Below are 27,844 nucleotides of genomic sequence, written 5' to 3'. Positions count from 1 at the left end.
TCTTCTTCCATCATACACACTTGTTAACGTAGACTCCAACAATCAAACTGTCAGCTGGACATCAAACCTCATGAGACAGGAAGACTGTTTCACATAGCTCATTGACAGCATCAGACGTGGATTGTCAATAAAACTTCATCAACAGGAGGACTTCTGATGGTCCCAGAAAGTCTCATCCAGCATCCTACTGGAAATAGCCCAGGCAGCACCAATTCAAGATTAGGGGAGACCATCTGCACATAAGATGCTCACCTGAGAATCAACAACTGTTCTGATAAAGTTCAGCTTGCAAAGGTAAATGGTTTCATTTCCAAGTCTGGTCATGTAATCTGCATACTCAGAAAGGGACATAGCTGTTCACAGAATTTGGAAGGTCATCTCTTTTGGAATCACTCTGTCAGCTGACATTAAGGAAAAAGAACTGAGAAGCCCAAAACATTGCAAATGAACAGAAGCTAACGCTTCATACTTCAATTTAAAAAAAAAAAAAAAAAAAAAAAAAAAAAAAACTGTAGACAGGCTGACCTGGAAGACTTGGAGCTATCAACAGTCCTATGCTTGAGCTAAAATGGGGCTTTTGGGCCCACAGGGTGGGGGCCTGAGGTGAAGCTGGCGAAGGACATTAAGGATCTTGAGTGCCCTCAGGGCCCTGACAATACAGACCTGTAATGGAAGTGGTTATCTTCCTTGACACAATGTTAACCTCAAGACAAGGTAGACTCATGAAAACTGTCCCTGAAAAGGGCCAAGAAAAAGAGACAGAAATAAGAAATGGATCATTCAGTTGTTGGCAACTATTCAGCACCCAAGCATCTGATGCTGTATGATCCCAACACAATAATATCCTATCAGAAGCAAGAAAAGACAGAAAAGGGAGTCTAGAGGACAAAGGGGCATGTGGCATCCACAGAGCACCTTCCTAGTCCTTTCACAGAACAGAAAGGCTGGAGCAGGCTTAGGACAGATAGCATGAAATCTTTGACTGATCTATCCAAAGAGCCCAGCTTGCAGAGTTGGTGTGTCCAAACAGGATTAGTTTCCTTCCACCCCACATGCACTGTGACCACATCCACAGGGATGAAGGATCTGCAACAGGAGAGGTAGAAGGGAGCAAATGCAGGAACGCCCCACATGAAGCTTCTGCATGAGAGGCCTACAGCCATGCTGAGAGCTCATTGTTTTGTCCAAACCATGTCCCATAGCATCTGACCCTGTTGGGGGAAAGGGAGATGTCCTCCTCCTCCCCCAGCAGGGTCAGACTGACCACTCAGCAACCATTCACTGTGTTTGCACAACCACCTACTTGTATGGCTGTCTACACATTACAGCCATCTGCTGGATGCCTTTCTGTTGTTTAAATATGATGGTGGGTTCACCACATCCCCAGCTGCAACTGTCAGTCTTCACAGTCTTGGCTTGAGTGTTTGGCCTTCCCATTGCAGGCCCCTGACCCACAGCATGCTCCACTGGCCAGTGCCCCAAGTCCAGTCAGTGAGCACCTGAAGACACATGGGAGGTTTGATGTTTGTGAGACAACTAGTGCTTTAGTAGCACTTTGTTTCTGATTCCCCACCAGCGATGCTGCTAAAATAGCCGGAAGGAAAAAAATATATATTATTATTTTCCAGTGTATTTTAAGTATGCAGTATCCTACCTGAAAAATGATTTATCCAACCATTAGTGAGAAAAACATATTTGGATGATGCTGGGGAGCTTTCAGAAGGACTACATCTGCATACAGGACTCTCATACAATTTATGGAAGTCAAGCCAGCTAAGAGCAATGGAAGACAGATGTAGGTATAAACCCTGGCTTGATAAAACAGTAAGTTGAAGATTTCCAGAAGCTGAAAAGGTACTATGGGAAAACTCTTACCCTAAACCTACCCTGCTTTGGCAGCCCTCTCTGAAGCCTGCCACTAGCCACAAAGAGGTGATAATGCTCCCAGCACTCCTGCCCCACCATACCGGCCATGTGCTGCAGTCCACAAGTGCTCCATCAGGCCATTCTGCAGCTGGAAGAACTCACCACACAACACAGTGAGATGTGGCATTACCTCCCGAGGGAAGGAACATGCTGATTTGCCTCATGGAAGATAAACAAAGAGATTACAACTTTTTAAACCTCTAAATTACTCGGTGTTATCTGAGTGAGCCATCTCAGGCCACTGACACCAAGCTATCTGATTAACAGTAACAATCAAATTAGCACAAGGTATATGCAGTAAACTGACTAAACAGCCATGCAGAATCAGAGGCATTTACACAAGCTCCAGCAGCCACAGAACTGCTGTGGCTAGTGCACACTCCTTTGTACAGGCTTGGCTTTCCTCTGCTGTGCTGAAAATCAGTCACAGAGAGATAGCACCTCTTTACCATGGCTACACAAAGACAAAGCGTGAGAAAGTGCCAGACTTTGTAGCATACGGTAACTTAATCACATGCTGAAATCTTGAGCAAGCAATCTAAGCCAGGAGTTAGAGCGCTTCTGTTGGAAAGCTGGGAGCTGATGGGAGCACATAACACTAATATCAGATGCTAGTTTGGATCAGGTCATACTTGTCAATAAAAAAAAATTCAGATTACCAAGCATGATTTCAATTCTCTGGAACAGAAACTTCCAATTGGTCAAACTACTTCAAAAAAGAAGACAAACACTGCTTATCCCTTCTTAGAACTCACTAGGACTCTGCAGGACATGAGCAAAATCAGAACAGGAGCCATTTGTTCTCTCTCCACCATCTGCTACACAACCCCATTTCCTTCAGATGCCCAAAGCAAAAAGGTTGTCCTTTCTCCATCTCTTGATTCCAAAAGTACAGTCAATTAAACAAGGCAACAGTTTCCTGGAAAAAGTACTTCCCTGGAAATGAATATTTTCACATTACATCTAAGAGCAGTCAGATGGGAAAAACCTCAGCTCCCAGAGGAAAACTCCCTGGAAAGCAACACTTTGAGCACAGCAGATCTTGCTGCCTCCATCCAAACAAACCCTTTCATGGCCCATCTCCCGAGGTGGGAGATTGGGTGAAACATGTAGAAAAAGGTCTGAGTTAAGGTGGATTCATGGAGAAAAGGCTCCCATGGGATGGGGTCCTCACCAAGGGCTGAGCTCACGCACCCTTCAGCATTCGCTACTGTTAACAAGGCACAGTGCTCACTGTAATTCAGAGCAAAGCTGGCTGTGGTGGCACTCTACTTGTGTACATGAGCACCCCTCTGGAGCCAGACCCCCCATGCTCTCTGGGCCACTGTGGAAGGGAGTACAAGCCTCCCCTTCTCTGCAGGCAACTGCAACTCATCACGCATGACACTCACAGCTTCACCAGGTATGACCAGACAACAACCACTTACTAGGTGAATACATGAACTTATTCTATTACTGGTGTACCTCCATGGCACAAATCTATGTTAAAGTTCCCACATATGACAAAATACCAGACAGGCTATGAGGAATGCTCAATTTGACCTTCCAGGCCCCTTCTTCTCTTAGCATCCAAGCCAACACATAACACAGCTTGTAAGGAGCTCTGTCTTCCTCAGTCTTCCAAGAGAAATTACTTTCAAGAATATAAGCTATATAATCATTTCCTGAAACTACATATGCATTATTAGTTATGTACACACTCTTGTGTACATAATAACTGGTATCTCTACACAGCTGCCTAATTTGTACATGTGTACTTACCATGATTGTATGTACTCTTTTTGGGACTGTTTGCTGAATTTGCACTAAAATGTACTTAAAATTTAAATGAAATATCCTGATGCAGAATATAGCACCATTCCAAGGCAACCACAGCCAGTTCACCGTGGCTGCCAGTAAGCAGGCAGGTTACGTCAGAGAGCACTTCAGCTCCCCCTGAGTACTCATGGCATTCAAGCTACTCAAGTATTCAGTTCATTTGGAAGAAATATCATCCCTCAGGACACAAGGCTCACAAGAAGTACCCACTTCCTCCATGTGAGAGCCAACACGGGCACAGCACAACCTGAGTGCACCAGATTTCCAGCATGTGCAGAATATCTGCCCAATTTCCTATCCTTCTCCTCCCAGGACATGCTGCTGCACAAACAGTTGTAGTTGCACGCAGGGAACGAGAGTGATTGCATCTGTAATAAGGCATCTCTCAGCAGCCACTCATGATGCTTGCAGGGGCTGTGCAACTTCATTGTGATGGTCAAGCTTGAGATGCTTTGGCCTAGAACCTCTATATACAACACTGAAAGAGTGAAGAAAAGCATTTCTAAAGGGAAAATGGTTAGGGAGCTCATCTGTGGCTACCCAAGCTAGTACATGATTAAGATGCTGACAGATACGCTCTACTCTCAAGGGACACCTGAAGATTAGTACTAGCTGGACAATGAGTCACAACATTTCTGAAAGGTCCGCAGGTAGAAGATTATGCTTCCACAAAAGCACAGGCAGAAATGCTATTTCAAGTTCAAGAACTTTTCAAAAGAAAGGCAAAGCAGACTGAAGGGAAGAGACTCCCTGTATCAGACTGCAGCCTATGATAATTTGCAGGCAATTACTTTCGCATGACTTGCAGACTTAGGAGTCATACTGCAAAGTGACCAAGTTTCCCTTTTCCATCTGTTTTACCTAACATATTTACATGAAAGCTATTGCAGAATTTCAATCCATTTCAATAGTGGCTTGAGGTCTTCTAACTCCCATTTTGAGTTTATTAACAGCAAGTTCAGGTGCACTTCTGGTGCAAAACTGAATCCTTTATTCATGAGGATTTTGCTCCCTCGCTAACATTTACTGGAACACTTCTACAGAGAGCAATAATTCCTCCTTTCCACCTCCATTACACATGACAGAACAAGCAAAACTCTTTTAGTCTCCCACCATAAGATACCACTTTCATAGTCCTTCCCATGTTCAAGATGATCGCTTTCCTCCCTCCCGCTCCAGTGTCAAAATAGGCGTCCTGAATCAATGGTTTTGTTCCAGTAAATGTTATCCCAGGCATGCCCAAGGGGCATGTCAGCAGCTGCCACTGCCCATGCCAGAGGAATTGTGTGGGAGGGACTGGGGCCCATAGCTCACTGTCTCACCTGGAATGCCGTCTGGCTGTTGTAGTTGCGAATCTCTTTGCTCGCACCACGGAAGAGGAGAACCCGAGCACAGCTCTCCTGGGAAAGCAAGCAAGGAGGAAACAGGAAGAGTCTGATTAGCACTGTAGACTGGTGACAACAAAGAAGCAAACCACATAGTTTCATTGCACTCAGAAATCCTCCTTTGGCAAGAGCAAGGAATATAAAAGGATCCAGAATCCCCATGAACTGGTTACCTCTGGCACCAAGCTGACCAATTCCATCTACCTGTGTGCCAGCTATAGGTGCTGCCACCACAGTCAAGCCCTATACTCAGTCCAAGACCACACCTATGAGGCACAGTAACCACTACACATTCCCACGTATTGCTATTTCCTAAAGCCTTTTATCACTTCTGTTTTGAATGCTCTGTACTTCTCTACTGTTAATTCCACACGTTTATGAGCCCTTGTATACCCTAATGCTGCTCTCCCTAACCAACCCAGTGGGCATAAACCCAGATATCAGTCATAGGTCTGCAGAGTGCACCCATCACATAACAAGCCACAATTCAGCTTCTATTGCAAATTATAAGAGTATTCACTTTTTAAAACACAGGCACCTTGGAATCTGAAAAATTCCCTTTATAGCAAAAACAGAAAATAGAATATATAAAATCTGTAGGAAGGAATAAAACCTACAGGAGAAATCCTTAGATACTGAACTCTACATCTCGGAAAGAGAGCAGTGGGAGGGCAATATCAGAGAGGGCTCTTCCACTACCCTTAATTTCTTCTGAACTGAGATCAGTGGCCCTGAGGGCAGGGTACTCTGCATCGCCTGGTCAACCTTCTTTAAAATTCAGGGATTGGTAATAAGATGTTCATAGAATATCCTGAGCTGGAAGGGGCCCACAAGTCCAACTCCTAGGTCCGCACAGGATCACTCAAAAAATGAGACCATGTGTCTGAGAGCATTATCCAAGCACCTCTTAAACTCCAACAGACTCAGCACTGTGACCACTGCCTTGGAGAGCCTGTTCCAATGCCTGATCACCCTCTCAGTGAAGAACCTTTTCTTTAAACCCAGACTGAACCTCCCATGTCACAGCTTCTCACCATTATGAGCATTTGTGTCAGGGATAGCACCCCAGCCCACATGCCTGCCCCAAAGGCTGTGAAAGCCACAGGATGTACCCAACAAGCCCTGCTTGGGGCATGTTTAGGATCTGGATAGGCTGCACCGATGGGCTGAGGTCAACTGCATGAAGTTTAACAAGGCCAAGTGCCGGGTCCTGCACCTGGGGCGCAATAACCCCAAGCAGAGCTACAGGCTGGGAGAGGAGTGGTTGGAAAGCTGCCAGGCAGAGAAAGACCTGGGAGTGATGGTGGATAGTCAGATGAATATGAGCCAGCAGTGTGCTCAGGTGGCCAAGAAGGCCAACGGCATCCTGGCTTGTATCAGAAACAGTGTGACCAGCAGGGCTAGGGAGGTGATCGTCCCCCTGTACTCAGCTCTGGTGAGGCCACACCTCGAGTACTGTGTTCAGTTTTGGGCCCCTCGCTACAAGAAAGGACATCGAGGTGCTTGAGCAGGTCCAGAGAAGGGCGACGAAGCTGGTGAGGGGTCTGGAGAACAAGTCCTATGAGGAGCAGTTGAGGGAGCTGGATTTGTTCAGCCTGGAGGAAAGGAGGCTCAGGGGCGACCTTATTGCTCTTTACAGATACCTTAAAGGAGGCTGTAGTGAGGTGGGGGTTGGTCTATTCTCCCACATGCCTGGTGACAGGATGAGGGGGAATGGGCTAAAGTTGCGCCAGGGGAGTTTTAGGTTGGATGTTAGGAAGAACTTCTTTACCGAAAGGGTTGTTAGACATTGGAACAGGCTGCCCAGGGAAGTGGTGGAGTCACCATCCCTGGAAGTCTTTAAAAGATGTTTAGATGTAGAGCTTAGGGATATGGTTTAGTGGGGACTGTTAGCGTTAGGTCAGAGGTTGGACTCAATGATCTTGAGGTCTCTTCCAACCTAGAAATTCTGTGATTCTGTGTGATACGTGCCCTCCCCAAAGTTACATGCAAGCACCTGGACCAAATTAGCACTCTCCACCCAGGCAAACTGCTCCCTCCAGCCAGTGATGGGGGCTCGCTGCACTTGGTGTGAAGAAGGAATAAAAACCAGAGGAAAAATTACAGAACAAGTTAGGCAGTAAATCAGCAAAAATAATCAGGGAATGGGACTAGACTGAACCACAGACTCTTTCCCCTAGCCACCAGACTCTTGAGAAATCTAACGTCAGTCTGGTGCTGCAAACAGAAACAGCCTCATCCCAAGACAGAGGGTGGATACAATTCAGAAAAACTTTTCTAGGCCTGCAAACAGTAATAGCAATCAGAAGATGCCCCAGCCCAGCATTGTTCCCTCTGGCAGGCTGGTTCCTCATCTATGTTTTCTTTGTTCTCATGTCTTGAATCACACAGAAGTACCTGATTATAGAGAGCACAAATATGAAGAGCGGTATTTCCTGAGGCATTCTGTGCAGTCATATCAGCTCCGTAGAAGAGAAGATGCTCCAGGTGCTGAACATGGCCGTAGCGACATGCCTGCTCAAAATGCAAAACGGGAAAAAAGAAATAGAAAAATAAAATGAGAGAGCAGCAGGGAAGTGATAAACTTCATAACATCTTCCTGTCTCTTCTGGATTCATCTACGCTAGAAAAGTTGTATCAGACAGGAAGAGTAACCTGTAGAGTTCCATTAACACTCATGCACACTCACTGCTCCTCCTTACAGCAATATATACACAAACACTTATCAGATAAATTACCTTTACACTGATTGCAAATTTGGGCTCAGCATCATGCAGGTATCAGGGACTCCTCCAGATCATTTGCTACATCAATAATATTTATCTGCTGAAAAAAGCCCTGAAGCACGAGCAGACAAAGCAGAGTGCAATAGATCCAGATCTAGTGTGGTGTTTTCCTCTGTGCTTGGTCCATCCCGGGATGAGCAGACCTCAAAGATCAGCCATGACAATGTAGGATGAGGCAGGAAGGAGGAGAGTCATGTCCCACAAATCAAGATCACAAATGCATCTGTTGTTTTTTTCACTCATCCATCTGTCCTTTGATGTACCAGTATTCCTTCACCTTGCACGGCCTGAGAGCCGAGTGCTGTGGGAGGCCACAGGCCCAAAGGCAGCCTGCCCCTCTGACAGTGCCAGACTGAGGGACTTGAGGCAGAGCCAGCAAAACCCTCCCTTCTCCAGAAGGAGCTCAGTCTTGAAGCACAAAGCCAGCTCAGGTCCCCTCACCCATCTAGCTCATCTCTTTCTTCCCTGTGCACCCTGTACAGATATAACTGTGTTTTTGTAATCAGGATTCCTCAGGCTCGATCAAGGTCCCAAATCACTGTCCTGGCACAGCTGTAATCTGGGGAGGATCCCAGACCCATTGACTAAGGCCAGCATGAAACAACCTGAATGTTAAGCCTTGGGTGGGGCACAGAACTGGCACTCCCCCAGCAAATCCCCAGACGGGACCCAGGATACGACCCTCCCCCCATGCCGGCCAATCCTGCCATGCAGTGCCACCACTGCCCACCAACAAGACACCGCATCCCTGCAGCACCTGAGGGGACAGGACAGGCCTCTTCACTGACAGTATGGCAGTGGTGGCCCCAGCTGCACCTTGTCCATTGTCTGTCTCACCTGGTGGATCTCCTGCCAGCCGTTCTCATCCACGCAGCCCAGCCGGGCGTAGTCGTGCAGCAGGAGCTCACAGCAGTAGGGATCCCCCCCGACCATGGCGCTGTGGTACAGGGGCGTCAGCCCTCGGCTGTCCTTGTAGTCTGGGGAGGCACCCAGGTCCAGCAGCGTCTGCAGGAGAAGCGCCTCCATTGTCCTGCAGCTCCAGGCAGCCACACAGGACAACTCACCCTGTGAGGACTGGGGTGCTGCGGCCATGGCAGCAGGTGGTGCTCACCCCTTCCCTCCCCACGACTCAGATCATTAGTGCCACTTTTTTGTAACAAGCTGTGCTCCCCAAATGCAGCACAAGACAGGTTTTGATCCCAGGAGGGCACACTGATGCGGGGGCAGTGACATGAGGCCAGGTCGGGAAGTGGAGCAGCTGGCACTAGGGCAAAGGGCAGAGGGGACCAAGCCATAACTCACCAACAGCGCCGCATGGTTGCGGCACCGCACAGCCTTGTGAAGAGCTGTCATTCCCTCCCGTGTCCGGAAATCCAGGTGTGCTCCCCCATTGCGCAGTGCTTTGATCATCTCGGCACCAAGTTCCAGCTGAGCCGCTGCAGTCAGGGGACACTCTGCAGAGCCCCGAGAGAGGGGTGAGAACCACGTGAGCACACACACAGTGGGCATCACAGCACCACCATGTCACCTGCCTGGGCTACAGCAATGCTGGGTGCTCCCTGCTCCCCTCAACGGAGCTGCACCAAGCCCTACATTTGCTCCCAACCCACTCAGACAGCAGTGAGTCTTCTCAAACATGGGGATGTAGCAGTTCTTGGCCATGGGCTGGAGACTGACCATCAATTTTGTATGGGTGTGGGATAAGAACCTGGAGGAGATGGGCAAGGAAAGTGCTGTCAGTTTAACAAATGGCAGAAGCGTCATTGCTGGCTCTTACACTGCAGAGAGGGACACATCTGGGCACAGCATTTATACAAAGGGGAAAAGAAGAACAGGGTAAAAAGGATATCCTTGTTCCATTTCTCCCCACAGTAAAGCAAGGGCTACTGTTTTGGGGAAAGATGCACAGCTGTGCAACCCAGCAGCACTGCCAGCATACATGGAGTTGTCCTGAGCCCTTTCACACACATTTGTCCTGTGGCTGGTCCTCATCACATCACATCACCAGCAGCAAGCTCCAAATATGAAATACTCATCCCCAAGAGGTGAAATGCCCATGCACCCATGTGACAAACCCTCTCACCACTGACAAGCCAAAATCGTTGCACAAAGAGCCCACACAAACTCACCTGGCTGACTGCAGTCCAATCTCTGACCAAGAAACAGTCCCAACTCCCAGGAGTGCCCAGTGCATTAGGACTTACTCCACTTAGGGATATAATTAGAGTAGGCAGTGGAAGAACTACAGACATCCCTTTCAACAAGCCTTCCTCACCCAGTGCACCCCCACAGCTCCCTGACCACTCTCTGCATTTGCTTTGCAGATGGGAGCAAGAGCCCTGGTGCAAATCTGTTGCTCTGTTGGTGCATGCAGCTCCAAAAAGCAGAAAGACCCCTCTGCACCAGACAGGCACTGCCCCTTCCATCAGGAGTTGCTACCTCTGTCCGTCAAGCACCTGACTGCAGCCTTCATCATTCAGCCAAGCTCTACCTGGATGGGTTCGCAAGAAGCACAGATTGTCTCCCTATACAAGTGCATCTGCACACACCCTATTGTGGTCCTACTACAGGCAAGCAAAAAAGTCTTCTTTCTCAAACAACTTTCTAGGTCCTCCCATCCAAATCCCTCATACCATATCAAATAGGTGGACACTAGCTGGATTTCATCAGCTAGAAATAAATTCATGTATTTTTTAGGAAGGTACCTAATTTGCACATAAATTAAAAACTCTCTATTTAGTAGAAATAACTATTAAAATGAAAATAATAAAATAGTTTCAGATACAAATACATTTAAAAAAGCAAGTAAATATTAATTCTAGAGCATTGCTATTAGCTATTTTTTTTAATGAGATAGAAAGAGATCAGACGGGGTTCTGTGGCTTTGCTAAAACTCTCAGGATTCTGTGATACAAGGCACACACACACTGTTGTTATATATCACAGAATCACAAAACAGTTAAGGTTGGAAGGGACATCTGGAGGTCATCCGGTACAACTCAAGCAGAGAAACACAGCGCAGGTTGCGTAGATCCACGTCCAGGCAGCTTCTGAAGTTCTCCAAGGAAGAAGACGCCACAATTTCTCTGGGCAGATATGAATATATCTTTGCATATGTGTCCAAGTCAAGGGTATAATGAATAAAATGAATTCATCCATTGGCCAATGAATGAAGAGGACAGCTACAATACTTTCAAGTTAGAAAATAAGAGATTCAATTTAAACATGAAGGTAATTACCACTGTAACAACATATACATTACGTGGCAATGTAATAGTGTCCACAGGGCCAACAACGTAACCTAAGAAAAATCAGTGGAATTATTTCCTTATCTCAGCAAAAGCTGTGCAAATTAGCATTTGATGGAAAGTCCACATCCCTTCTCACACTGCATGCAACTACCATGAGAGAGCAGTGCCAGACACAGCACAAGAACTGTGGAAAATGCCACTTCTTGGCACACCTACAGATGGATGCTGATGTAAAGCAAAATGCCAGCCACAGCCCAGGTAGGTTCTCACAAGACCTTAGTGGAGTATGCAGAGATGTCACTGTGGTTGTTGTCTTTTGGAAGAGATGGGCAACTGCGATGCAATGTCTGTTTAGACACAGCCCACTATTTACCCCAAGGTAGGATGGGGATAAGGGGTCTCAATTCAACCTTACCCCTCCACACACACACCAAGGGGATGAACAGTAAGTGACAAAAGGGAAGCTCCTGGGGCAGGAGAGCCTTTCTCCTCCACTCCACCAATACAAAAACCACCTGCTTTACCTCTCCAACTCTCATGACCCAGCTCTTTAGCTATGGCTACCTCCAGCTGAAGGTAAAGGAATGGCTAGAGAGAAGACCCTAGTGAGGTTACAGTCCTTTAAGGATTGTCACTTATTTTTTTTGCCAAATATAATTGCTTTATTTTCATTATCACTAACCTCCAGTTACTGTTTTTACACCATTATTATTGTAAAATCTGTTCCCTCTTTTTGATTATTTTTAATTATTTTCAAGGCATGCATTTGACCCATGTGCTGTTAATGAATACTCAGATACTGCTATTAACTTCCTGTTGTGCATGTGAAGTATCTTTGTCAGTCACTGCTCCAGGCATCTTCCTCCATTCCTACATGCAGTTACATCAGTGGTCTTTTTCAATATCAATTTAAATGAGACAAACTTTTCAAAGAGGCAAAAGACACAGAAAACAAATCTTCCTTTAGTTTCTGTTAGTAATGTACCAAATTTAATTAAATATATATACATATACATACATACATATATATATATATATATATATATATATATATATATATATATATATATATCTTGAACTCCAGACAGAGAAAGGCCCAAACTGGGCATTTCAAGATTAACTGAATTAACTGCAGCTAGCAATTTGTCCACTAAATCTAATCTAATCTCTATCTAATCTAGGATTTTAATGATTACAATCTGCTAATTTTCGGAACTGTGCATATCCAAATATATATTTAAAGTAATTAACTAATAAACACATGAGGTCCATAACAGGAAATGAAAACAAGCAAGATGGTATGTTGTACTTTGCAGTGTAAAATACGGATTAATGCACGTAAGGAGCTGTAGGTGGGACTCCTTGCCTTTGGGCTATTGGACTGATGAACTTGCCACGTGATTTGATACTGGTACACCCTTCTACACTCAAAAATGGCTCTACTGAAAACACTTGCACAACAAAGTCAGCATCCACCTACGTATGGCAGCTGCTCCTGTGAGCCTCGTCCTTAGCAGGGCTGAGATTAAATGCTGCAGTCAAAATCAGCAACAGTGAATTTTGGCCAGCAGATGAAAGCTGTGCTTGGGAGCACCACCAGTGGTCATAGAAACAACAGACCAGGGAAGGAGCAGGTTACATGGTCCAGACCTATAAAGCTGCCAGTGGACATTTCCTTTAATCAATGTGCCGGAAGAAGCAGAGGAGGTGATTGTTACAGCTGCTGTGGGGATTTCTTTGTGCAAATGGCACCCCTGCAATCCAGAAGCCTAACTGGTGAGTGCAGCACAGATCCGAACCACCTCTGGGGGCAGGATGTAGGCACACAGCGCTTTGCTGGGGCAGCCAGTGCAGGAAACAGGTACAGCTGTAGAAAACCCTGCAACAGTTAATTTCTGCTGCATTTAAAGCAGTGTTCTTTCTACATTTCTGTCTTGTATCTGTGTTCTCTCTTCCTTTGACTAAAAAAAGCTTAGGATGAAAAGCACTGCTTATATTTTAATTGCATACAGGGTACTCTGGCAATCCTCAGGCTGGTCACTTCTGTGAACGCAGCGTCCGAACAAAGCTGCATGGTGGAGGAACAAGTCTGAGCTCCTGCGGCCGGGACACCACAAGACCACCAGCACCAGGCACAGTCCTGCCGACTCAGCCGGCAGTGCAGGTGCTATTCACACACCCCCCAGAAGCCGGCAGCAAAGAGACAGCTTGATGGGACAGCCACAGTACGGAAATGTGGATGTTCCTACACATATCGCAGAAGGAAACTGCGGCAGCTCAGCAGGCGGTGTTGTTATGAGACCTGGAATTCACACGGTGGGGCAAAGGCAGCGACGAAAGCTGAGACCCCAAAGGCAGCTTCAACACAAGCAAGAACTACCTCTTCATTCAGATAACAGATTTTTGTCATTAAAAAGAAAAAAAAAAGAAAAAGAAAGAAAGAAAAAAAACACTCCAGAACTTAACTTCAACCTTTTGAAAACAGGAAGATCTCTGTTCAAGTTGAGATGGCAATGGACTTGATATGAAAGTTATCATGCAAGCTACTAGAGAGGAGGGTTAAGGTATACACAATGTTCCTATACAGAAATATAATACAAATAATAGGAAATATGTGCCTATGACAAATGCTATCTAGAAGTAGCACCTCACGGCACTGTTTTTCAGGTGTGGGTGAAAAACCTGACAAAATGACCTTTCATCTGCAATCGCAGTTGAATGTAAACACATCATCTTTCATTAATCTGCATAACACATTGAATTGAAAACGATGCTGCCAGTTCACTTAAAAAAAAAAAAAAAAAAAAAAAAAAAAAAGGAGGCTTAAAGTAACTGGACTAACAGACTTTAAACTGAGAAGAACCATAACTTTACAAATCACAAGCCACTGAAATTTCCTCCAGTGTTCTCCTATCTAGGCCACAACTGCTGACTGAACCAAAGTGCAACTTTCAGCTTTTAAAATTCAAATCAACAGAAAACTTATCATATTTTAAAGTGAGTTATTCAGGTTCTTAATCAAGTAATACTGCTTTTATACCTTGAATGCATTATGCCATAGCTAGCAGTCTGCAGTACAGCACAGCTGAAGCAGGAGATCAGCAGGCTCCAAGTGCCTTGGGCAAACATTTATCCGTAATGTTAAGCAGAAGGTGCAGAAAGCACGGCCGTGCACAGTAAGTATCTCTCCCTAATTACCTATTCCTTCAGCTCTTTGTCCTCAGATCATACTGAGCCACAGTCCGTATTGCTGCACACGGTCAAGAAAATTTCTTTGTAAATGCAACAATTTCCTCTCATTGTTGCTGTTCTCCTGTTGCAACCCTGTTAAATATTGAGGATTGCTTTCACATTTCTCCATTCTGAACTAATACTCAGGTTTGGGTCTTATTTTAGAATAATACTAACTTCTAAAGTATGTTTTTCACCTTTAAAATTTGCCTACAGAGCAAGTCTTTTTTCTTTTAAACTGTTTCAAAAACTGTTAATCTTTTCTAGAGTATCTCACCAGCAATCCTGCAGCACTGAAACATAAACTATGGCAAATTGGGCTGTGATGGTTTAAGAAATTGCACTTATCTGCTCTCTCCCCCTCAGCAGACCGAGGAGAAGGGAACATGTCCCTGCACTTCAGCTGCCTCCACGCAGCTTAAAACCACTCCCAACAGCAGCTTAAGTGGAGATATCAAGCTTTGTGCTTGACTGAGCTGAGACAGCATTGTACCTTCCTGTTGGCTCTGCTGTGAGGATGGCACCACAAATCACACAGTATTTTATGGTGCAGTCTGCATTATTCAAGGTACACTAGATGGATTTAACTCTGCAAAAGAACATTTCTCGAAATAGGCACATCCCACTTACTTTGGGAAACTTCCCATAATACACAGAACCACAGAATGGCCTGGGTTGGAATGGACCTCAAAGGTCATCTAATTCCAACCCCCCTGCTATAGGCAGAGAAGCCAGGTGGAGTGCACAGAAATAGAACAATTCAGCAGAGGACAAGCATGTCCCTGGTGTGAACAGGCTGCAAACCTCCCTGCATCTTCAGTAAATGTAACATTAATGTGAGATACAAACAGCCTAGGATCATGGCAGAATAAGGGAAATGTCTACTTCCTACAGGGGACAATTTGAATGACAAGTCCTGAACCAGGACTTGTCAACAAGGCCGTTGCGTGCCTTGGGAAGAGAAAGAACAGCACATGCTGGAAAGAGAAACTGAGAGTAAACACAGGTATTTTGATGGCCAAGAACAACTGGGCAAAAGTGTCTCATTATTCTCCTCTACAACGCAGATAGATCCCCTTTCTGAACTGCTAGAATTGAAACCTCAGGCAGGGTTATTTGACATCTCTCCTTTACATGAACTAGCTCACAAGCAAGGGGAAACCTCTGCTTTCTGGAAAACCTAGCAGGTTGCAGGTAAGACTATTAAATTCCCTATGCTGAACAGTCGTGGATAATGACCCATAAATAATTTCTGCAGTGATATTCTTTTCCCTAGGTCAAGACACGTAGAATAAAAAGTTACAGAAACTGAGAAGAGGATGAATCAGTTTCATTAGGGATCTATACTGCAAAGTCTTTGAGACAGTAATATTGTATTCACTGTCTTAAAAATCAGCAGAGCAGTTTTAAATCACCTTCAGACTGGGATGAAGGAACCACTTGTGTTGCACATGAGTGGTTCAAGAAGAAACCCCAATTTTGTAGGAGGAAGGAGAATAAATGGTGTTTGTAATTATCCAAGCTTTTGAAGACCTGGCCACACAGAAAGAAGCATTTGGTGTCAGGGCCTATTTGCTATATCACTGGTAAACTTATCCTAGAGACTCTGTGGATAAAAAAGCATAGCTGATAGCAATGCTGTTTTGACTCAAAAAAGAAAGGTTTTACTACAGTGATTTTGTATAGCAGAGATGAGAAATTAAAAATAGAAAAAGCTGCTGTGCATAAATGCTATCTTTGCTAAATAACAAGCACTGGAAAAAAGGACCATTTATTTATTCCTTCTCTTGAAATCTTAGTTGAAGAGCTGCCCACATTACCATAACTTTACTGATAAATCTGAAAGCTCTGGGTTAAAAATTCAATGTAAAAGCATTCTCAACAAATAAAAAGACTCAGATTTTCTCAGACTAAGGTTTTGAAACATCTTGGAGAGGGGAAGTTTGACTTGGCAGCAAACTAGCCATTGAGTCTTTAAGTAACAAATCAGAAAGAGCAATGCACTGGCAGTGTTTAACCCAGGAACATAAAAAGTCTCTAGTCAAATGGGCCCCTCCTTTGGGAGAAACCCCACAGAACTGGAGACCTGCTGTGGCAGGAGCAAAACTCCAGTGGATGAGCTGCCTGGGGAGCACAAGAAGTTTTGTCTCCACAAGAAATCATTCATGTAGCACAGTAGCAGAAAAAAATTTCTCTCTGAACCACAGTTTTCTGGTTCCTGTCCTGCTTCCAGCTTGCCACCTCAGGTCTCTCCTCTGCACACAGCCATACCTGCAAAAGCTCCACAGCAGGCAGAGCCTGCCCCTCACCCCAGCTTCCCAGAGAAGGAAAACCCCAGTCGTGGCATTACTCCTCGTTTCCGAGAGCAGGTCACAACACTGCAAGCCACCACATCATACATGTAGAGGAGGGCACACTGTAGATTCACGGATGGGTTAGGAGGTAAGAACTGCATTGAAGGCTCCTGTGCTTCAACAGGAAGATTTCCCTGCAGAGTGAAGGTAGGCTTTAAGAACAAAAATAATAAAAAAAGGCAGCTCCTATAAAACCAGTCAGGTTCTGCCCAGAACTGTAGGTACAGAAGCCGGTTCTTAAATCAGCTTAGTCTTGGCAGGATTCAAGTCTACATCCACACCTACGTTCAGTTCAATAGTCTTCCCTGTTCTGGAGAGGGATATTAAATATTAAATTAATGCTCTCCTTTCTCTCTAGACTGTCTGCTTCCCCAGGGACTTGCAAGGAGATGGTTTCCTAAAATGAGACTTCACTGTCTTGATCCCCAGCAACTCTCTCCCTTCCCAGGTTTCCTGCATCCTACAATCTTGGTGTTGCACTGTGGGCAAGCCAATGTCCTCCTCCTTTGCTTAACCTTGGGGACTGCACATTTTCATTCCACCAGACCTCCTGCATTGCAGACTGAGAATTGGGTAAACCCCTTGAATATAAAACTATGAAAACATTCTTCCATCCATCACTCTTATCTAACAAAGACAGCAGGAATGACATAGAACAATAACATTTTTACTTTACAGCTTACCAAAATAAAATGTTATCCTGAACATATGCATATTTATTTTCTCCACGAACAAGATGCCACAAAAAGGATCACAACTGACACACATCAATCATATTGCTCAACAGACTCCCATAATGTCCTCAGACATTATGGTAAAAAAGCCAATATGAAAACTTTTAAAAGAAAATAAATAGGAAAACAATCCTCTCTCACCAGGTATGTCCAATACCCTAAGGTTCAAATAAAAAAGCATAGGGCTCTTAACAACAACAATTATGAAACAGGAACAGGCTTCCAGTTAAAGGAATGAGAGGGCTGGAACACCTTTTCTATGAAGAAAGCTTAGAGAGCTGGGGCTGTTCAGCCTGGAGAAGAGAAGGCTCTGGGGAGACATCCTTGCAGCCTTTCAGTACTTAAGGGGGACTTAGAGATGGAGAACAACTTTTTGTTCAGTCAGATAATGACAGGACAAGGGGGAATTGGTTTTAAACTAAAAAAGGCAAGATTTATGTTAGAGGTTAGGAGGAAGTTCTTCATTCAGAAGGTGGTGAGGCACTGGAACAGGTTGTCCAGGTTGTGGATTCCATATCCTTGGAGACCAGGTTGGACGAGGCCCTGGGCAACCCTATCTAATAGATAGCATCCCCACCCAAGGCAGGTGGGTTGCAAGTAGATGATATTTAAGGTCCCTTACTACCCAAAATATTCTATGGTTCTATGATTTGTGCAGCTTTTAAAACTTACAGTACATATTATATCAATACCAACATGATTGACTGCTAATACTGTCATAGGACAATACAATCCATAACTCTGCTCTCATACTCTGCAGCACAGGATCCCTGCATACCCTTCATCTTTCAACCGGAAATTTAAGAAATTCTAGTTTAGTAAACAAGTCCATTGTCAAGACTCCTATCAGGAAAGTAAGACTGCCAAATAGGAGTTTCACAGGGAATATCATTCCTTCTTTTCAGGTATGGATCTATTCCAACTGTACAAACAGAAAAGCTGTGCTAAGCTGGATGCACTATGCTTTCCCTTCTACAAATGGAGAGGAACAGTCCTGCATATGAAGTTCAATCTGGTGACACTTGGAAGATATGGATCAGAAGCACACATTACACTACTATATAAGGTTTGAAAAAATGAAAACTTAGAGGAGGCTGGATGGACAGCTAGATTCAAGAGTCAGCCTTAGAGGCGGCCCAAGGAGAAGGATCGTTACTGTTATGGCCAGAAGTGGAAAAGAAATCAAAAATAAACATATTTTATTTTCTTGCCTATAGTTTCTGATTTCTTTCAGTGAGACTGTCATCTCCTATTTTATACAAAGATTCATGAGAAGCTCAGGTCCTGAGAAAAGTCATCAAGAAGGACTGTTTGAAGTGAGAGGTGAAGAGTAAAACAGTGCACTGTCTTCCTCAAGCCAAAGCCAGAGGCATGGGATTCAGCCCACAAATTAACTTTCCTATTCATGGGTACATAGGCTCCCGCGTGGTTTACAGCAGTGTGGTAGATAACTCGATGGAGCATAGCTGAGCTCACCCTGCAGCAGCCCACAGGTGGGATGCAGCCATCCCCAGCAAGGACCCCGCCTGGCAATGCCCATCCTACTTGGAGCAGCAGACAAGTCTCCTGCCAGCCCTGCATCGTGTCTGTCAGGGACTCACTGATGTCTCAGACTGCCCAGAGTGAGGTGCCCAGTGCAGGTCACCGACTCTGCCTCAGAGCTGGCCCCTGAAAGGCATCTGGGTGCCCTTCACCATCATCTGGAACAGGATTCAGTGCACAGCCCATGCTGCATCCCTGTATAGAGGCACTTGCATTTATGTTACGTCTTAACACAGAAGATGAGGACAACCCAACGTTTTCCTTCAATGTTGGATAAGCTTGTGAAATTAGACAGAAATTCACTAGTAATGGGACATGAGGACATGCATGGGGAGTTGATTGAAAGAAAAGTCCACGTGCTCATCCCAGGAATCCCTTCAGTCTTAGAAGCAGGAGAAGACATTGTTCAGAAAATACCGGAAGTGAACAGCCAACCACATGAGAGCAAAACTGAGTTTTGCTAAACTTGGGTTTAGGGAACACTGGCCCATTCTAGAGGATTTTCTCAGTCAAGAACCTACACTTCACAGAGAGGTGAGATAACGATCTTGGCTGAGAAATAAGTAGAACAATTAGAAAGACATTAAACCAAGAACACAAGTGAAACAATTCCAAAGAGGGAAATAGAGCACAAATGCACCATGTCAGAAGTAATTAAGGCCATTTGACAAAGAATGAGAGTAAGATTTTTCTTTTTCTTTGCTCGTTTCAAAGTACTAGGAGACCAGATAACAGCAAAAAGGATGTGGACTGCTTTTACTGGTAATAAGAATCTTGATATAATTGTCATTACTGAAATCTACAGACAATTACACCATTTTAGAACATTAAGAATGAGAAAGTACTGAGTAGGCAAGGAGGCCCAGAAAGAGAGTTCACATTAAAATCCCATTATCTATCATATGTCCAGCAATAATTCAGAACAGGGCCACAACTTCATGTAAATTAGTGTCTGAAGTAACAAGTTAAAAGATTCTTAATGAGATTTTATTACAGACCAGTAAAGAAAAAAAAATAATTAACCTTTAAGTGTTGATCTCCAAGCTATATGAATTAACACTTGCACTATCAGGACAACTTCAAGTTGAGAGCAAATGCTGGCTGTCCCATCCAACAACCAAAAAAATATCATTTCATTTTCTAAAAAGGAAAAAAAGATTGCTTTTCTATAGATAATGTTTTGCTCCAACATAGGTAAATGCTACTTTAGATTTCAACATAAGGAATAAAAATCTACTAAACACTTGATAAACGCTTCATCGGCTAAAGACAACGGGGAGAGATGGAAGGCCCAACCAGCCAGGTAAATATTTGATGCTTCCTAAGGGAATCAACCAAGGGAAATCAGATTAGAAAATTTATCGTAGAAAACATGGGAGGCTTAAAATTAAAAAGTAAAAGGTGACTGGGAATTCTTGAAGAACAGTTTCAGGAATACTACTCCATAAATTGAAGAGGAGAACCACTGCTGTGTTCTCCATGCAGGTCAGCACTGAAGTGATAAGAGCAGTTACAAAGACTCTAACACTAGGCCATGATGAAATAATGGTCAGTATGAATTCAAAATTAGAAAATGAAGGGCAAGAACAAGAACAAATTACATAACAGTAAAGAAAACTGCATTTGGCATGGCAAAGGACTACTGAGAGGGGTTTTGTTACTGTTGTTTAAATTAGATAATACCAAAATAATTTCCTAAACCCTGTGCAAACTAGTCAACTAAGCAGACAATGAGTAATTGCTAATAAATACAGAAAGCAAGATGATCAATATTTTTAATTTTGCTGCTGTGGAAATATTATTTTCCTTATTACCAAATAAGGATTTTTGGCATGAGCTACCTGAACTTGAATAAATTGTTTACATCTAGTGGATGTTGTATATCATCCTCCTTAACTTCTTCCTGAAGGTCTTTCTGGGACAATAAAGTTAAATTTTAATACATTTTGAAATATTAGGACATTCAAGAAGACTATAAAGATAGCAATGTCAGGCTAATATTCAAAAAGGAGTAAGATGATCCACAAAACAACGAGCCAGAAAAATAGCACTGATTCTGGAAAAATGCTCGGAAAATTCATTTGGAATTTAATTTTGACACAGCATTGAAGAATACCAATATCATTAATATTGGCCAGCTGAGTTTTACAGTAAATAGTTCTTGCTACTCACACGTATTTCCTTTTCTTGGTAAATTACAAGTCTGATTGATGCAGATAGTATTGATGTAAGACTCATGCTCAGCTGAGTCCTACATGACATTAAAAATGAGCAGTATAAAATGTCAGCTACACATGTTTTAAATTAACTAAAACCCAGTTAAGGAGAAGCAGTCAGAGTGGTTACTGCGGAACATGTTTGCGTGTGCTGAAGAGGCTGTACAAGGTGTTGGGCTTGGCTCTACCTTCATCATCATTATCTTGATATAAATGGAAATTTCTGATCATATTTGTAGGTGACAAAGCTTGGAAGACTGCTGGGCAATTCCAGAACCAAAAACAAAAACCATGGCAATCCTGCAGGATCCATCTTAGCCTGGGGTGAACACATTGCATGGTGGAGGAAATGAGCTGCCCTGTATGGCTGCACCCTGTGGTCACAGCTTTGAAAAATCCTCCTGTGCAGGGGCCAAAGCTGCAGCTGGCTGCCATGGGAGGAGCGACATGCTCCCACCTTGCTCTGTCCATCAGCCAGCCAGGCTGCACAGGGAAGCCAACGGGAGCAAAACCAGCCTCACCAAAACAAAGCTTCCAAACAAGGAACTGCTTCATGGTTTCACCATGCTTCAGGTGACACAGGTCAAATAACCCCGGCAGGGAATGATGTAGAGGTCCGTCCCAGAGATGTGCAGCTGCCAGGGTCCTCCCCAATGAGGCCACTGCTACCACGGCCCAGGAGACCAGAGAGCAAGGACCCGCAGGGAAAACGGCACCTGCCCATGATGAATGGTGCAGACAGAGAGCAGGTTGTCTGGTGCTTGCCTTCTTAAAAACCTCTTAGAAATGGAACAGTAACAGGTAAACCTCAAAAGTGACAGGATAACTGGAAAAAATACCTTCAATGGAAGGCTAAAGGAGTTTGGCCTCTTTAATTAGGAAAGAGAAGATTGAATGTTGACTTGATTACCATGTACAAATACCTTCATGTGAAGACATACCAGGTTCTAAAGTGCTCTTCAATCTAGAAGATAAAGTATAACGACAGCTGGAAGCTGAAGCATACAAATTTAAATGAGGTACGAATTTTAAACAGTGAGGGTGATTAACCGAATAACGAAAGATCAGCACGGATCCTCTATTCCCTGAATCAAGATTGATGACTTTCTGGAAAATATGTTTAAGCTTTGCTTAGTGAACACACACACACAAGGTGATGAGGATCCGATGAGATGCAGGAGGTCAGGTCGGACGGTATAATAGCTCCATCTGGTCTTAAATTCCAGATACCCATGAATACTGAACAGCAGTTTTATGTCATTCTGTCACGCTCACAAAACACATTGTAAAGCAAGCAGTAATAAAGTTGTTTTGCACGAGAATTAGGGCTCAAAATAAAGTGTCCAAGACTCCCTCTGCTCCAACACTGTTTTCACATCTCATAAAATCCAGTTTTGCCTTCAGTTCTGAACTGGAAATAAATAACTATTTGGATCAGGTGGTTTGTTGTTATGTTTTGTTTTCCTTCCTCCCACTCTGTATTTAAGAGTCTTTGCAGCATGCAAGAGTCTGTTCCTACAAACCTCCACCCTTTTGTGAAATAACATCAGATCCAAAACTTTTCCAGCATCCTAAACTTTACCAGCCCCATTGCATGGGGCTTTGAGCAACCTGATCTACTGAAATGTATCCCTGCCCATGGCAGGGAGTAGGAACTGGATGATCTTTAAAGTCCCTTCCAACCCAAACCATTCTATGATTCTATGATCTCCTCAAGCACACTGCACTCTGCAATATATTTCAGAAAGCTGAATCAGTTTTAGAAGAGCGTAGGACTTTCTTTTTAAAGAAACATCACACAAAATGCTTGAAAGGTCTTGGGCTAAAATGAAAGTGAAATAAAGCTGAGCTGTTTGGGCATGCTCCAGGGCAAACAGCAATCATGCTTGTATACTACTAACGGTTTATTCTTCATATAAGCAGATGTTCACCAGGACACTTCAGCAGGATCAGACAGAGTGGCTACACCAGCAAATTACACAACACAAACATTACTGTGTGCTGTTTGAATGCTTCTTGACAGAGTTTGGCTAAACCAACTTTCATCTTCCCATTTGAAGAGCTGGCAGAGGCCAAGAGCCATTCTCAAGGGGCAGTTTGGGTGCAGCCCTGTTGTCTGAGAAGATAAGAGAGGTTAACAGTGTGCATGACAGCAGACTGTGCCAGCTGATCTTGGTGTGGAACAACACTCTGGACACACTAGAACTCCTGCTACAGAGGTAGCCTGAATGTCAGAAACAACCTAAAAAGCCATTGAACTGAACTGGAAACACAGAAAATTAATCATCAAATTGGAGCTTGCTAATGGTTTGGCAACGTGCCCGTAATTCACACAAAGAAGTTCAATTCTATGCTAAATACTAATAAAGTGCATTACTTTAAAACAGAAACAATAAAAACAGTAGCTCCTCTCTCAGAACAAGACCATGAGAATCCTCCCTCATGATCCTGTCCTTAAGGAAAATGCATGGGATTGTGATTCTCATTCTTTACACCCAGGATCCTGCAGACAACCCAACAGCCTGTGCTCCAAAGGCCTGACCTATCTGAGGTGCATAAAAGATAAAAATTAAAAAATGAGGCATCTAGAAGCCAAGATTTTATTTTCTTGACCTCCAAAACATTTCTTAAACCTTCTGACAGCTTCATGAAGAAATTTTATGTTCACCCAATACGCCAGTCCAAGAGAAAGCTTTGTCCTCCGCTGAATCCGACTCTGAAAGATGCACAGCCCCACAGCTCTTTCATTTTATGTCATATTCCCAGACTATGCATCTTTCCCTCCCCATACACACTCTTCTGCCAAGCACCTTCTGTAACTTCATGTTCCCAAGACCTCCAAGACCCAAGTGTCATAACAGGACACACTACTAAGAAATCCAGCTTACATACCTCTCTTCCAAACTTTACATTTCAGACAAATTATCATTTGCTATGCCTCTTCAAGAACAACCACTCCCACAGATTCCCACTGCATCCCCTGGACACGTTTTCCCCCAGCCCTGCCCTGTCATCATCCCCCGTCTGAAGAGGCCAATCTCACCTCCAGTATCCGGGTCATGGAAGTTGGGGTCCAGTCCCTTCTCCAGCAGTCTGCAGACCTTCTCCGCATTTAGCATTTGCACGTACTCCATGAACTTCTTCAGATTTGCCTGCAGCCGTGACACCCCAGGAAAACATACAACACATAGTGTTAACACATCAATGGGAAGAAAAAAGCCACCAGAGGAATATCCTCATTCAGGAGATCCAAGGCAACCAGCAAGGATAATGGTGCAGCACCCACTAGAAGCAAGGGCACTTATTCATTCCCAGGTCCCTGAGACTATATTCTCTACAAGGCAAATACTCTCTTCAAGGGTATGGCATAAATCCACATGGAATGTAGTCCTTCCTACCCACTCTTCAAGACTGGGGATTGCTGGACCATCCCAAGGAAGCCACCCTCTGCCCACACCACAACACTCTGCTAAGGCACACTTTCTGTTCACAAACACCATGAGGGCAGGCACCCATTGTACATGCCTGTGACACAGATGCATCACCAGACATCTATCAAGGCATTTGTCAACCATGCAGCACGGAGCTGGCTATGGAAAGTACAGTGCCAACCACCCACTAAACAGCACCAATGACGGCACAGCACACTTGGGTCTGTGTCTCACTGCAGCATTGCATCTTCTCTTGTAAATAATTTTGAGGCTGTATCATCTGTCTGCCTGTTGAACTTGAAATACTCAAGAAAGATCAAGCTACTCAAACACCGACTATTATTGTATGGTGTAATGGGTATGGCTGTTGCACTCTCTGCTGTGAAATTCTGTTTTATTCTTGGTGTAATTTTCTGTCTTTGGCCAGAGACATAAATTTGTTCTCTTGAGGGGACTGAGTGCTCAAAAGACTCCTTTAAGTCTGCCTGGCTGTTTGTAGGTTACTGTTTTTTTGTTTGTTTGTTTGTTTTTCTCTTTTGGATAGCTACACTTGATGAACATATTCTTTTATTAAATTTCTAGACTCTAGAAATTGCAGCTCTGCCAGGCAGGCAGATAGCACTTGGACAAAATACAATGTGAAAATACTCATTTCCAGTCCAGTTTTTCAGATCTTTGATTGCAGGTTGGTTTTTGTTTGTTTGTTTTTATTTTTCTTTTAGCTGATTTTAATTAAGCCTTGAAGCAGCCAGTTTTAGGAAAGGAAGTCTAGAAAGTGCCTGACATAGCAAAAATAGTGTGCAAACAGCTGAGGGAAGACTTTGGGAAATGCTCTAGCCAACCAGCCAACCTGCAATCAAGAATCAAGGAATAGCTGTAGCTCCTGTGAAACACTGCACTGCTGGCTGAATGCTTCTGAGCAGAGCAGATTTTCCACACAGTGAAAAAAATCAAGATTCAACATTTTCCTTTATTTGACACAGAAGAATGTTATCTTTTATGAAACAAAATGAATTCCAAAGTGTTTCACTTCAAATTTCATTTTGAAGTCTTTCAGTTGAAAAAAAATCTGAAAATACCAAGCACGATGCAGAAACATTTATGATTCTTTTCAACGACCTTCTAAACAAAATTTAATTATGCATTATCTTGTGCAATATTTTGCTTCTGCCAAAGTTTAATTTTCTAAGGGGAAAAGTTAATACTTTTAGAAGCAATTCTACAGAGGATACCACAAATCCCCAAACTTGGGACCTGTAAAATTCACCTGTGCTCTTTCTCTTGCATGCTGAGGAGACCATGACAAGAAGTTATACAAAAAGTATCACCAAACTGAGACTTTTAAAAGATGAGGCAAATTCATGCTGGGCTGTTTACCTGGTTAACCATATTCTCTCTGTGTGTAGTTAGTGTGCAAAGCTAAACATTCTTTGCATATGTTTTCTAAGATTGGCACCACAGACCCATGCCATAAAACAAGCCAGATCACATATGTAAAGTTCTAGTCATTGTAGTGCACCACCCCCTGCAACATTAACTCCATCTCATGAGAGATTATTAGCTCAGGCAAAACCTTGCAGTGGTGCAGCTCCACTGTATGCATACCAGTACTCAAGCGGCTCACTCCAGATGTCCACAGTGACACCCAGACACGGGTCACCCGAAGCAGAACGAGCTGGAAATGTGCATCCACAGCATAATTGATTCCCACAGCACAAATGGGCATGTGCAACTGTCATCAACTGCAGCAGCGCACAAGTGCTGCCTTTCTGATGGCAAGACACCTCCCTGACCCTTTTGTTTTTGTGTTGCTTCTCCCCCAGATTCCTTCTTGTTTCATGAGTAACTAAAAGCAAAATATTTCTCCTGTTTTAGTATTCCACCAGCACAAGTACAGTAACACTGGAGAAGCTCACAGCTACCTGCCAGCAACAGTACAGACTGACCACTCCACAACCACCTCCAGGATGTGATCCCAAAATGCCTATTCTCAACTGTCACCCAATTGTGCAGATTGAACCCTGTTCTTTCAACTCCTGTTTGTCCATATGTCCCTTCTCCTTCCAACAGCCATTTAGCAGATGATGCTAACCTAACCCAACAGACGATGCTCCATGCATGCTAAACCCCAGTACCCAAGAACAGGTCTGACAGTCTCAGCAAGATCCTTGACAACAGAGCTGAGTCCATGTCAATGATGAGCCCATGCCCACCTCCATGGTGCCAGTACCCTCTGCCCATGCACATCCCTTAAGCTGCAGCCTTCCCAGGTCCTCTACGGCCATGGAAGTTTCTTCTGTGAGCTCTCTGCTCAGGCAGACACCGCACCCCTGTGCATGCGACAGCGACTTCTGACAGTTGCATGTTTAGGTTTTTATCAAACATCCCAGGTACTAAACTGAACTGCTCTTGTGGTTCTACTGCTAACTGTTGTTTTCAACCCAGAAGTGCATCCTATCCAGACCATCTACATCCATCAGCAGTGTGCTAGTGTATACTTCTACTATTGTAGAATAGTAGTATATTGTATATTGTAGGTGCTCAGGAAGGTAAAACGTATTTTGACAATCAGAAGATGATGCACTATGCCAACTTTTAACGATAGTTTTTATATTTAGCAAGGCACTGAAGATAAAAGCGCATGAGTAAAAGGAGAATGCAGAAAGAGGCACCTTCACCTCTGGGATGTGCATTCTCCCACTACAGGTGCTTGTTAATCATCAAGGACCTGTGCACCACACAGGCGCTAATGGGTGACCACATGGAATTTCCATTTGGGGGAAATCCATTACTATTCTGTCTTTGCAAATGAAGAACAAAGAATGTTCACCTACACAGATCTCAGATCAAATCTACAGCAAAGCTGCAAAAACAATCTGTCAAGTCCATAGACTTTACCTGTAAAATAATAAATAGAAAAATATTTTCTTCCATTAGTTTATAACTGCTTAGCAGCATGCTCCAAATGTGCATCTTAGTGCCCAAGCTAGGAGTTCACTGCAGTTCACAAACTTAAAAATACAAGGAGAGGACAGAACAAAATGTAGTGGCTTCTTATCATCCCTTGCACAGTTTTGTTCCTCCACTTTTGGTCCTAGACCTTGGAGAACAAGGGTAATTCCTAAAAACCGAACACAGATAATGAAAAAGACCATTTACTGGAGGCATAA

At 43.8% G+C, this 27,844-nt stretch overlaps 1 protein-coding gene across 1 annotated transcript in view; it reads right to left on the bottom strand.

Moving 5' to 3' along the window:
* The window catches only part of SHANK3 (SH3 and multiple ankyrin repeat domains 3), a 346,038-nt gene that overhangs the window by 270,388 nt on the left and 47,806 nt on the right, over positions 1–27,844 (bottom strand). The window contains exons 4-8 of the mRNA XM_032196507.1: positions 24,287–24,395; positions 9,218–9,369; positions 8,753–8,920; positions 7,527–7,643; positions 5,067–5,144 (exon numbers count right to left, since the gene is read on the bottom strand). Of these exons, the coding sequence (XP_032052398.1) occupies positions 5,067–5,144; positions 7,527–7,643; positions 8,753–8,920; positions 9,218–9,369; positions 24,287–24,395 (624 nt within the window). The remainder of the gene's footprint in view (positions 1–5,066; positions 5,145–7,526; positions 7,644–8,752; positions 8,921–9,217; positions 9,370–24,286; positions 24,396–27,844) is intronic.

This window comes from Aythya fuligula, chromosome 1 (genome assembly GCF_009819795.1).
Source record: "Aythya fuligula isolate bAytFul2 chromosome 1, bAytFul2.pri, whole genome shotgun sequence".
Taxonomy (NCBI): domain Eukaryota; kingdom Metazoa; phylum Chordata; class Aves; order Anseriformes; family Anatidae; genus Aythya; species Aythya fuligula.
Note: the sequence above shows the minus strand (reverse complement) of the source record. Positions and strands in the feature narration are given on the sequence as shown.